The sequence below is a fragment of the Mobula hypostoma genome, chromosome 6 (assembly GCF_963921235.1).
Source record: "Mobula hypostoma chromosome 6, sMobHyp1.1, whole genome shotgun sequence".
Lineage (NCBI taxonomy): Eukaryota > Metazoa > Chordata > Chondrichthyes > Myliobatiformes > Myliobatidae > Mobula > Mobula hypostoma.
In genome coordinates this window covers 116,851,903-116,865,112 of record NC_086102.1, presented here as the reverse complement: position 1 = coordinate 116,865,112, position 13,210 = coordinate 116,851,903, and the positions used below count along the sequence as shown (strand labels likewise).

Here is a 13,210-nt window from a genome sequence, read left to right as displayed (position 1 = left end):
TAACCCTAGGTAATTTCTAAGGTAAGGACATGTTCAGCACAGCTTTGTGAGCCAAAGGACCTGTATTGTGCTGTAGGTTTTCTATGTTTCTAGAAACTGCTGAACTCCTGCAATTTTCACACACAATAGGCTGTAGAGGTTACAGAGAATTATACATAAAAACAAAAAAAAAATTCCAATGAGCAGTATTTCTGCGGACAAAAAAATTTTGCAATTGAGAGAGGTCAGAGGAGAATGGCCAAACTGGTCCAAGCTGAGAGAAAGGTAACAGCAACTCAAATAACCACACAGTACAACAGTGATATGCAGAAGAGTATCTCTGAATGTACAACATGTTGAACTTTGAAGTGAATGGGCTACAGCAGCAGAAGACCACTAACATACACTTAGTGGCCACTTTATTAGAATAGGAGGCATCTAATCAAGTGGCCACTAAATATATATTTCTTCTTGTAATTTATTGTATCTCTTATGTCTTGCACTGTACAGCTGCCACAAAACATCAAATTTCACAACCCATGCTAGTGATAGTAAACCTGATTCTTAGTCTTACCCATTTGTGGTTAGCCAAAAAAAAGATGAGATTAGCTTAGGTGTGACAACTGCGAGACTTTAAGAAACTAGCAAAAACAAAATGACTAAAATTTGATAAAACTACATCAAATAAATATTAGAGTAACTTAGCAGTAAATATAAAAACAGATTTGATAGCTCCTACAAACACATGAAAAACAGAGTAGCAAATATGAACCCTGCTGCCTTAAAAAGCTGAGCTGGAGGACAACTATTCAGGAAATAAGGAAATGATAAATATTTTGTATTAATCTTCAAACGATGAAGAAATTGAAAGTATTTTAAACTGGTCAGTATATAAATGGAAAAAAGGGGAAAAATCAAAACAATTAAGGCATGGTATAGTAGTATAGCAGTTAGTGTAACACTATTACAGTGCCAGCAATCCAGGTTCAATTCCCATCTGCTCACTAATGCAAGTAAAACATTTCCCCGTGATCGCATGGGTTTCCTCCAGGTACTCCAGTTTCCTCCAACATTCCAAAAACATTCCAATTAGTAGGTGAATTGGTTACATGGGTGTAACTGGGTAGCGTGGGCTTCTTGGGTCAGAAGGGCCTGCTGCCATGCTGTGTCTCTAAATACAGTAATATTACTAGCAAACTAACGGGACTGGAGGTTGACAAACTTTTGGCTCACGCTATTAGGTTCTTAGAACTGGTGGCAAAAATACTGGATACCTGGTTGTGCTCTTCTGAAGTTCCCCTGATTCTGGTAAGATGCTAGAGGTTCAGTGAACAACAGAGATAATGCTGCTATTCAAGAAATGAAAGAGAGAAAACTACAGGACCAATAACTTAATATCAGTCTGGAATCCTTTATCAAGCAAGTGGTAACAATATACTTAGAAAATGAGTGATTTATCAAAGGAAAACTGTGTTCTTTGTTTACCTAATTCATTAGAATTCATTATTGCTTGCACATTGAATAAAGAAAGCAAGTGAATGTAACGTATTTTGATTTCCAAAAGGCATTTATTAAGGTGCCAAAAATGTTACAGCATGGGTTAGTGGCCACGTTGAGTGTGACATACAGGGATAAAAGGGTCATCTTTAGGTTGACAAGCTATCATTGGTAAAATGTCTTATTTGTTCTCAGATACTAAATGACAGGGAAAAAAGCTAGAATTCATCCAAATTATATGCTGCTTGGGTAGGTGGGGAAGTGTTCCGAGAAAGATAAAAACTCATAGTCATAAATTATGGGATGATGGAAACAGGCCATTTGGCCACCACAGTCACACTGACCAATGGTCACCCTTCTATATTAATGCCATCTTCCAGCAGCTGGCGCACAGCCTTCAATTCCCAGCAAATTCAAGTGCTCGTCAGGACATCTCCTCAGTTCTGCTTCCACCACCCCCATAGGCAGTGTATTCTAGGGATTTGCTACTCTCTGGATACAGAAGGTCCCCCTCAGATCCCTTACACCTTACCCTAAATTTTGTCTAACTCTGATATTAAGAGAAGGTTCCTGCTGTCTATCCAATCTATATTCCTCATAATTTTATGTACCACAGTCACATCCTCTTCACCTCCTCTGTTCCGTGGAGAATAGACCCAGTCTCTCCCCATAACTGTAACTCCTCTGCACTCTCTCCAGGGCTGCCACATCCTACCTGTGCACGTGCTCCAACCTATGAACAGTCCCTACATATGGTCAAGCATTGGGGAGAAAAACAGGATTAATTTCTTGCCTGCTTTGGGTGCTGGCTGGGAATAGAGAGGGACATTTCCTCACGTATTCACTCCCCTCCCACACTTCAACAATCAGGGAATAGAACGAGCAGAGCCAGAAACACTGAGGGGACTCACTCACAGAGTCAATGAGGCCAGCTGCTATTCCCATGGCCACCCGTTCTCCTGTCAGAGCTGTTTCTCTGACCCTCTCCCACACACTGTTATTCTTCATTTCCAAATTAAGAGCAGTCTGGGTCACAAACAGTTGCAAGGACATTTCCTGTCATTTCCTGGGCACTGTAGTATGGTAACTAGACCTAGCTTTTGTATTCATTGCCCTGAATAATGAATAATCAAACATCTAAGACAGGTTATGAACAAGGTGATTGAGTTGCCAAAAAACAGAAGCCAAAAATGCAACAGTTAAATCGTAATGAGGGGATATTTACAGTTATCTGCTTTAGAAGGAAGAATAGCAGGTCATACTGCTGTGACACAATAAAAGAATGTAGTTATTTTAGTGTTCAGACACTTGAAGTAGTAAGATAGTATGCTGGCACAGCAAGTAATGAAGAAGGCAAGTAGAATGTTGGCCCTTACTGTAAAGGAATTGAATGCAGCTACTATTTTACGGGACTCTGCTGACAACACTCCATGATAGGCTGCACAGTTTGGCCTCTTCATTCAAAGCAAGATATAACTGCCCAAAGCTAAAGAAACCCAGGTTTGCAAAGATAACTGGGATGAGGGGGACTGTCCCAAGAGGAAAGATTGAGTGAATGAATCCAAACCCTCTGGAGTTTAGAACAGCAGTCAGAGCATTGAAACACAAAGCTCAGCGAAGACTTGACAGTGAAGAAGATTCCCCTGGCGAGGGAGTCTAAACTGAAATTTCTTCTCTTTGAGTGTTGCAAATCTTCGGAATTCTCAACCCCTGAGAACCACAGTTGCTGCATATTTAAGGATGAATTACATAGATCTAAATTACCTGGTACCGATCTGCAACCTGAAGTGCCAATTCTGTTTTTCTACCCACAGAGGCTGCCTGCTAAGTGTTAACAGCATTTCCTGCTTTTGAATAACACAGATATCTGCACTAAAAGTGATTTAAAACTGATGTAGTCTTGATGAAAGGTCTTAGCCCAAAACATTAACTGTTTGTTCCTCACAATAGATGCTCCCTGATTTACTGAGTTCCTCCAGAACTTTGTGTATGTTGTTCTCAATTTCCAGCATCTGCAGAATTTCTTCTGATTATGATTCAAAACTTATACAGGTTAAGCAGGAAATGGTGTTGAAACCAAAAGTCATATCAGCCATGATTTTATAGATTGTCAGAGCAAATTCAAAAGATCATAAAAAACATATACGTTCTCAAGAGCACCTGGATTGAACTTGTCCTGGTTGAGACTAACCAGTGTAACAGAACAAACAGCAAAACCCCACATCTCTCATCATGGTGGATCAATTGTGATGCTAGACTTCCAAACTCATTTCACACTGAGTGGTGCAAATTTGTCTCCCACCTCTTAACCATGTTGCAATCAGTTTTTACACTGCTAACCAATGTATGCAATCAGTTGTCAACACTACAGAAAGGAAATATACACATACTTACAACTGAGTCTCTGCTGATATTTCTCAATCACTTTCAGAAGCTCTATGCAGGATGTCTGTATTGTACGATAAATCTGAAACAATAACATTGGAATTGAGAGATCCAGAAGGATAGGGCAGGGCAGCCAGACCAGCAATAGTTAGCAACCTCTCTTTAGATTCCAACCTCTCCACTAAAATTCTGTGTTAACCAATTGTAATAGCCCTGTAAACCTGAACAAAGCAACATAGATTTTAATAAGACAGCCCTGTAACATGGTTAATCATTAATTGGTGATCTCCCTCAGGGACCACAGGGAGAGCTTTTTGTAGGGATTGTTTAGAAGATTGGCTTCCTCTGTAACTGAACACTTAAGTTCCACAAACAACAAAGCCATCCGGACTCTCCCTTCAGAACTATTTAAAAATCTAGCAACAGCATATTAAAGTCCAAACATGTTTTGGAAGACATGTTTTAGTTCGTTAAATAATTACTTTAGTACTAAAACACATTGGTTAAACTCCTGTGCATTTATAAATCTTTCAGTATGTGAATGGCATATTTGCTTCAGATGGTAGTGTAACAAGCTGCAAAATTTATATCATTTGTTTGCTGCTCATTAGGACAAGGGTGTAAAGTACCTCAGTACTTCAAACTTCAGAAGCTGTCCATATACATTCTCGAACCTCTTCAACTTCAAAGTCAAAGTTGGCCTTATCATCATAAGTAAAAGTAAATGCATGCACAGGTGCAATGAAAAACTTAACCTGCAGCGGCATCACAGGCCCATAGCCTCATGAAAGCAACATTCACAAGAAAAATGTAAGTTATACATGATTTTTACAATAAAACACAAGCTGAACAAAAATTCTAAGCTCATTTTAGTGCTAAGTGGTCAAAGTAGTCATACTCATAGAACATGGATCATAGAACAGTACAGCACAGGAACAGGCCACTTGGCCCACAATGTTGTGCGGAACCAACTAAAAAGCAATCAAAAACACCCAAACATTAATCTCTCCTACCTACGCAATGTCCATATCCTTCCATCTTTCTTACATCCATGTCCCTATCCAAACATCTCTTAAAAGCCTCAAATGTATTTGTCTCCACCACGCCAGGCAGTGCATTCCGGGCAGCCACCACTCTCTGAGTACAAAACTTACCCCTCAGATTCCACTTGAACCCACCCCTCCTCACCTTCAATGCATGCCCTCTGGTATTACCCGGGAAACAACTTCTCCCTGTCTACTCTATGTTTATGCTTCATAATCTTATAAACCTCTATCAGATCTCCCCTCAGGCTCTGCCGCTCCAGAGACAACAAACCAAGTTTATCTAGCTTCTCATGAAGAGACCTCATGCCCTCTAAACTGGGCAACCTCTCCAAAGCCTCAACATCCTTTCTATAGTGGGGCAAATAGAAATGAATGCAATACACCAGATGTGAACTAACCAGAGTTTTACAAGTTGCAACATAACCTCTTGACTTTTGAACTCAATGCCTCAACTAATAAAAGCCTCTGGATTAGCATCCCATGAAGGGCTTTGTCAAATATCTTACTAAAATCCATGTAGACAACATCCACTGCCCTACCCTTATCGATCTCTCTCGTCACTTTGTCAAAAAACTCAATCAAATTGATAACACACGACCAGCCCCTCACAAAGCCATGCTGGCTGGTTCTCCCTAATTAGGCCATGGATTTCCAAATGCTCATATATCCTATCTCTAAGAATTTTCTCCACCAATTTTCCTACAAATAACGTGAGACTCACCGGTCTATAATTCCTTTCTTACATAGAGTCACAACATTAGCCACTTGCCAGTCCTCTGGGTCCTTGCCTATGGCTAAAAAGGACACAAAGATACTGGTCAAGGCCCCAGCAATCTCATCTCTTGCCTCCTTCAATAACCTGGGGTAAATCCCATCAGGCCCTGGGGACTTGTCCACTTTAATACTCATTGGGAGGTCGAACACTTCCTCCTCTGTGTCCTCTAAACTCCCTAATGTATTTATACACTCAGCACTGATCTCCTGGCCCCTCCATATCCTTTTCCTTGGTAAATACTGAAGCAAAGTACTCATTAAGTACCTCACTCACGTTCTCCACATCCAAGCAAATGTTCCCCCCTTTATCCTTGAGTGATCCCACCCTCTCCGTCATCATCCTCTTGCTCTTGATGTATGTATAGAATCCCTTGGGATTCACCTTAATCCTACTTACCAAGGACTTTTCATGGCCGGTTGTTAAATTGTATTGATTAGGGTTTTGCCAGTTGTTTCAAGGTCTAAATGCTTGAGGAAATAGCATTTTCTTGAATCTGGTGGTGCGGTGTGCGACTTCAGGCTTCTGTACCTCCTGCCCGATGGTGGCTCAGGTAGTGGGGATCTTTGATGATTGACATTGCCTTCTTAGGATGCACCTCCTGTAGATACCACCAAAGGTGGGATGGATGTGCCTATGATGTATTGGACTGAATCCACTACTCCCTGTAGCTCTTTTTAAAATTTCTGACAAGAAGCCAACATTCCTTAACCTCCTAAGAAAGCAAACACATTGGTGCTGATTCACTGATGTTAACTGGTACATCAGGATGTCCCTGCAGACAAGGGACTACAGGTGCAGGAACCTGGAGCAAAAAACAAACTGCTGGAGGAACTCAACAGACATTGCACTTTTGACCTGAAATGATAACCATCTCTTTGCCTCCACAGATGCTGCCTGATCTGCTGAGTTTCTCCAGGACATTCTTGCAGATTGCCTTCAAAAATAACATATGCAAGCCCTTGTCAAATTAACATCAAGCCAAATGAAGCTTACAGGTTGGATGTGGAGAGAATAGTTGTTTGTGGGAGAATCTAGATCAGGGGTTACTGCTAAAAAAAATTTATTTAAACAGGGCTGAGTATTCATTTTTATTCTCTCTGAAAGACATGAGTCTTTGGAACTCTCATCTTCAAAGGGCGCAATGAATATACAGACTCTTGATGATCAAGCATTACCATGGATTTGGGAATGCAATGTTAAAGTTACAGTGAGATCAGCCATGTTTCTGTGCAATGGCAGAGCCAGCTTGAAGGGCCAAGTGGCCTATTGCTATCCTTTTGCATGTTCATTCACCCTTTGCGATTCAGAATAAAAGAAGGCACAAAGAAAGATAACGTGTACAATAGCGGAATGTGGCACAAGTTTAACACAAAACATACCAGACACCCAAAATATTTAGGGCTTATTTTTGACTGAGATTACATTTTTAAGGCTTTTTCAGAACTGGAATGACAGCTATGACTGCACGTTAGAAATCTCTTTATGACTCCCGGGTCCAAAATCAATGTGGTCTGACCACCCACATACTTAGATGCAGTGCTGCCTAGGCAGTGGCATGTTGATTCTGTAAGGTCGATACAATCTAATGGTACTCTAGTCAGTCAGGAGCTCCCTTCCACTGACAAAGGGCCAGCCCTCCGGCGCATTCCCATTCTTCCCATAGAAGAAGCAAATCTCAAAGGAGAGGTAATCCCATAAAACATATGCATCTCTGATGGAAACTCCATGCCATTATTTCTGACAGTGAAATCAAAGTTCAGTGTGATTTTATTTGTACACCGGAGAGTAAGAGACATTAATAAAGTACCTACAAATGATTGTGCTCAAGGACAATATCAGTAGAAGCCAGATGATAAATCCCTTGTTTACTCTACATGTTGTTAACACAGATACAGCGACAGGAAACTGCTACTGGATAACACAGTATCCCACAGGAGCAGTAGGATGTTCAGGCTTATTCTGCCTAACACAGGAAGATGGAAATACTGGGGTTGCAATTTTTGTAAAAATAGATTTATATTTACCTGCAGAGACAATGAGATGCACTATAACATAAATCTAGAGTTAGGAAGGTTGGCTTTGCTAAAAATGAAAGCAGCTCACTGTAAAGAGTAAAACACATAAAATGTTAGAAGAACTTAGCAGGTCAAGCAGCACCAATAGAATAAAGAGCTGCTGTTTTGGGATGAGATCCTTCATCAGGAAGTAAAGATGGCTTCGACTTTCAATTTACACTGCAGTGACTCAGCTCTACTTTAAGGCAAAGCTACCTGTAGCAATGTTGCATTTGGAATATAATAAGGCTTTGACGGCAGGTAACCTTTCAATTTTATCCCAATCATGTTGCACACAAGACAGTTTGAGGAGAATTTAAGGTTCTCTGTTGTCCGTGACAACACAGAAATTATTTTTTCTGTGTTTTCCACTCTTTCATAGCTAACTGCGGGGTAATTACATTAAAAACTACCCCATTCTTAGTGCAATGCATGCTCAGAGCTAAATATTAAATGAAAATTGTAAACAGAGGAAGCAGCTGTTACAGGACTGTCATAAATGTCACACAGAATTAGTAGTAATGAAAAAAACTGAACACTTCTCACCTGGTGATAAAACTAATAAACATGCTAACTGTAAGATGTTAGGCAATAGAATGGTGGTGCAGTGTGCTGCACTCCTTTAATAGAGATGGAACAAGCTAAATTCAAACATTTCCACTGGAACTTCAGCTGACTCTTGCCTCATTTCCTAAATAGAAAACCCTCCACTAGCGTTGCCACTGCTTCGGCAGTTTTATTTTCCTTCCTCTGATCCTCTCCCCTCTTATTGGGAAAGAATTGAATTTTGCCCAAATATGGGCCCTACAGCCAGTAGTTGTCCTCCTGCGAGCTCTCCAAGTGGTCACTAAACACGGATGCTGGTCAGGCTGTTTCACTAAGTGGAGAAGTTACAGTCAAGCAAAGCCTTCACCAACCGAACTTCCAAACATACTCAATGCTCAGAACAACTGGGAGTAGTTATTACCCAGTTTCCTATTATCTTTCATATGAGGGGTGATTGATAAGTTCATGGCCTAAGGTAGCAGATGAGTTATTAACTTCAAACTTTCAGCATAATCACTCAAAGCATTGAACTGCATGTGCATGTAACGAGAGCTGTATAACTCATCTCCTTCTACCTTTGGCCACGAACTTATCAATCACTCATCTGTGGACACTTCCTGGAGGTCCAAGATCTGTATGCTCCACAACTGCTGGACTAAGTGTGTAAACGTAGGAGAGGACTATATTGAAAAATAAATCTGCCAGGTTTTCTAAAATTGACTTAGAAACATAGAAAATAGGTGCAGGAGTAGGCCATTTGGCCCTTCGAGCCTGCACCGCCATTTATTATGATCATGGCTGATCATCCAACTCAGAACCCCGCCCCAGCCTTCCCTCCATACCCCCTGACCCCCGTAGCCACAAGGGCCATATCTAACTCCCTCTTAAATATAGCCAATGAACTGGCCCCAACTGTTTCCTGTGGCAGAGAATTCCACAGATTCACCACTCTCTGTGTGAAGAAGTTTTTCCTAATCTCGGTCCTAAAAGGCTTCCCCTTTATCCTCAAACTGTGACCCCTTGTTCTGGACTTCCCCAACATCGGGAACAATCTTCCTGCATCTAGCCTGTCCAATCCCTTTAGGATTTTATACGTTTCAATCAGATCCCCCCTCAATCTTCTAAATTCCAACTAGTACAAGCCCAGTTCATCCAGTCTTTCTTCATATGAAAGTCCTGCCAGCCCAGGAATCAATCTGGTGAACCTTCTTTGTACTCCCTCTATGGCAAGGATGTCTTTCCTCAGATTAGGGGACCAAAACTGCACACAATACTCCAGGTGTGGTCTCACCAAGGCCTTGTACAACTGCAGTAGTACCTCCCTGCTCCTGTACTCGAATCCTCTCGCTATAAATGCCAGCATACCATTCGCCTTTTTCACCGCCTGCTGTACCTGCATGCCCACTTTCAATGACTGGTGTATAATGACACCCAGGTCTCGTTGCACCTCCCCTTTTCCTAATCGGCCACCATTCAGATAATAATCTGTTTTCCTATTTTTGCCACCAAAGTGGATAACTTCACATTTATCCACATTAAATTGCATCTGCCATGAATTTGCCCACTCACCCAACCTATCCAAGTCACTCTGCATCCTCTTAGCATCCTCCTCACTGCTAACACTGCCACCCAGCTTCGTGTCATCCGCAAACTTGGAGATGCTGCATTTAATTCCCTCATCCAAGTCATTAATATATATTGTAAACAACTGGGGTCCCAGCACTGAGCCTTGCGGTACCCCACTAGTCACCGCCTGCCATTCTGAAAAGGTCCCATTTATTCCCACTCTTTGCTTCCTGTCTGCTAACCAATTCTCCATCCATATCAATACCTTACCCCCAATACCGTGTGCTTTAAGTTTGCACACTAATCTCCTGTGTGGGACCTTGTCAAAAGCCTTTTGAAAATTCAAATATACCACATCCACTGGTTCTCCCCTATCCACTCTACTAGTTACATCCTCAAAAAATTCTATGAGATTCGTCAGACATGATTTTCCTTTCACAAATCCATGCTGACTTTGTCCGATCATTTCACCGCTTTCCAAATGTGCTGTTATCACATCTTTGATAACTGACTCCAGCAGTTTCCCCACCACCGACGTTAGGCTAACCGGCCTATAATTCCCCGGTTTCTCTCTCCCTCCTTTTTTAAAAAGTGGGGTTACATTAGCCACCCTCCAATCCTCAGGAACTAGTCCAGAATCTAACGAGTTTTGAAAAATTATCACTAATGCATCCACTATTTCTTGGGCTACTTCCTTAAGCACTCTAGGATGCAGACCATCTGGCCCTGGGGATTTATCTGCCTTCAATCCCTTCAATTTACCTAACACCACTTCCCTACTAACATGTATTTCGCTCAGTTCCTCCATCTCACTGGACCCTCTGTCCCCTACTATTTCTGGAAGATTATTTATGTCCTCCTTAGTGAAGACAGAACCAAAGTAATTATTCAATTGGTCTGCCATGTCCTTGCTCCCCATAATCAATTCACCTGTTTCTGTCTGTAGGGGACCTACATTTGTCTTTACCAGTCTTTTCCTTTTTACATATCTATAAAAGCTTTTACAGTCAGTTTTTATGTTCCCTGCCAGTTTTCTCTCATAATCTTTTTTCCCCTTCCTAATTAAGCCCTTTGTCCTCCTCTGCTGAACTCTGAATTCTTCTATCTTAGGCCATGAACTTATCAATCAGCCCTCGTATTATCTGCACTACCATGGATTCGCCTTCAAATGTATCTTTGTTCATTTTGCATTAAGGTCTAATTTTTGCACAGGTTTTTAAAAATTGTACCATAGAGTATTACATACATTTATATACTGTTCGTTGCTTGTATCTACATGACTAAGATATTGCTACAAGCAAGTTTTTCATTGTACCTGTACCTCACTGTACTTACGGACATGACAATGAACTCGACTAGTCAAGAGGCACAAAGACAAAAAGAAGCATTCAAAACCTGTGAAAAAGGTGATTTGACCTCCACACCGTCTGTGGCAATGGATTCCAAAGATTCATCACCTTCTGGCTAAAAAATTCCTCATCTCTGTTCTAAAAGAATGTCCTTCTATTCTGAGGCTGTGCTCTCTGATCCTTGACACCCTCGTTATGGGAAACATCGTCTCCTCATCCACTCTATAGAGGCCTTTCAATATTCAATATGTTTCAATGAGATCCCCCCTCCCCTTGTTCATCTGAACTCCAGTGTGCACAGGCACAGAGCCATCAAATGCTCCTGAAATTAACTCTTTTGTTCCCAGGATCATTCTCATGAAGCTCCTCTGGACCCTATTTAATGGCAGCACATCTCTTTCTTCAAAACTGCCCACGATGCTCCAAGTGTGGTCTGGCCTTATAAACCCTCAACATTATATTCTTGTCCTTTCGAAATGAATGCTAACATTGCATTTGCATACCTTACCACTGACCCAACCTCAAAGTTAACCTTTAGGGAATCCTGCACAGGGGCTCCCAACTTCCCTTGCACCTCTGATTTCTGAATTTTTCTCCATGTTTGGAGAATAGTCTATGCCTTCATTTCTTCCACCAAAGTACATGACAATACACATTCCTACACTGTATTCCATCTGCCACTTCTTTTCCCATTTTCCTAATGTCAGTCCTTCTGCAAGGCTAACAAGGCTTACTGAAGCTCTGGTCAGGAAAAATATCAGGTATAGGCAGCTGGGATCAAGAGAATCCCTTGGGGAGTATAAGGGATGAAGGAAATCAGGATGGCAAAAAGTAAGGAACAAGATATCTTTGGAAGATAAAGGAGGATCCTAAGAAAAACTTCATCTCAGTCCAGATGAAAGACTCAACCCAAAACTCAGAATGCCCATTTCCCTCCAAAGATGCTGCTTGATCCAGTGTTTCTCCGGTGTTTTCTGTGAGGCTGAAGAATCCTAAGAGATTTCATTAGTATATTAAGAGAAGGATAACAAGGGAGAAAATAGGTCTCCTTAAGAATCGTTGAGGTCGTGTGTGTGTGGAGCCACAGGAGATGGGGACTTGGACTGCACCTGTGTACTGTGAGCCATTCTTTTTGCAATACTATAGGAAGGATGTAATTAAGCTAGAGAGGGTGCAGAAAGTTTCAATAAGCAGGAAGTTAAGCACAGTTAAAATGGCACCAATGGAGCCTCTTCGAGCTCATCTGTGGAAACAGCTTAAATTCCTCTCTTTAATGTATCTTTTTTTTTCTTTTCAAGGTGGCTGGGGTTCTGTCGAGGTCCCTGATCTGCAACGGAACTCAAACTGCGTTTTTGTTTTAAATGGCAGATGAGTTCCCACTCCTGGAGCTCACCAGCCAGCCTTTTCCCGACCTTCTCCAGGGTGCAGCCCTGTGTGGCCCTGTGCATGACAGATTCCAGGCCGGTGTTGCCAACTGAGGCGTTGTGGGAGGAGGAACATCAGAATTTTGCTGCAGTGGATGTGTGGACAGATGTCTCTGTAGTCCAATAGTTTCAATCTCTCTCTTTCTCTCTCTCTCTCACACACCCACACACAATGTTGGGGAAAGTTTGCTGTCGATTCTCAAGTTGGAGAATCTCAGAATAAAAAGCAACACAGCAGACAGTGACTGTTAGTTTCCCCTTTTGCTGTGAAATGGGTGACATCTCTCTGACCCTGGTTAGTGAGAGAGAGAGCCTCTGACATGTTGAACTGTCAGGTAAAAAAAAAAGTTTTTGTTGAGACTGCTGTTCATGGTCTCTCTTTGGATGCTTTGCCATTTCTTGGTTGGTGGGGGTGCTGAAATGGGTGGGGGAGGGGACGTTGATGTTTTGCTGCTGCTTGCACAAGGGAGGAAGGAGGAGGGCTTTGGGGTTCTAACATTTTTCTGTCATTCAGTCTTTTGGGGTTCTGCAAAGACTAAGCACTTCAGGTTGTATACTGTATACATTCTCTGATAATAAATAGAACCAT

General features: G+C 41.6%; 1 protein-coding gene across 2 annotated transcripts in view; it reads right to left on the bottom strand.

Annotated features, from left to right (window-relative positions):
• Positions 1–13,210, bottom strand: part of ical1 (islet cell autoantigen 1-like) — a 137,663-nt gene that overhangs the window by 81,549 nt on the left and 42,904 nt on the right. For both annotated transcript variants that reach the window (XM_063051553.1, XM_063051552.1), the window contains exon 4: positions 3,871–3,943. In XM_063051553.1, coding sequence (XP_062907623.1) covers positions 3,871–3,943 — 73 coding nt within the window. The remainder of the gene's footprint in view (positions 1–3,870; positions 3,944–13,210) is intronic.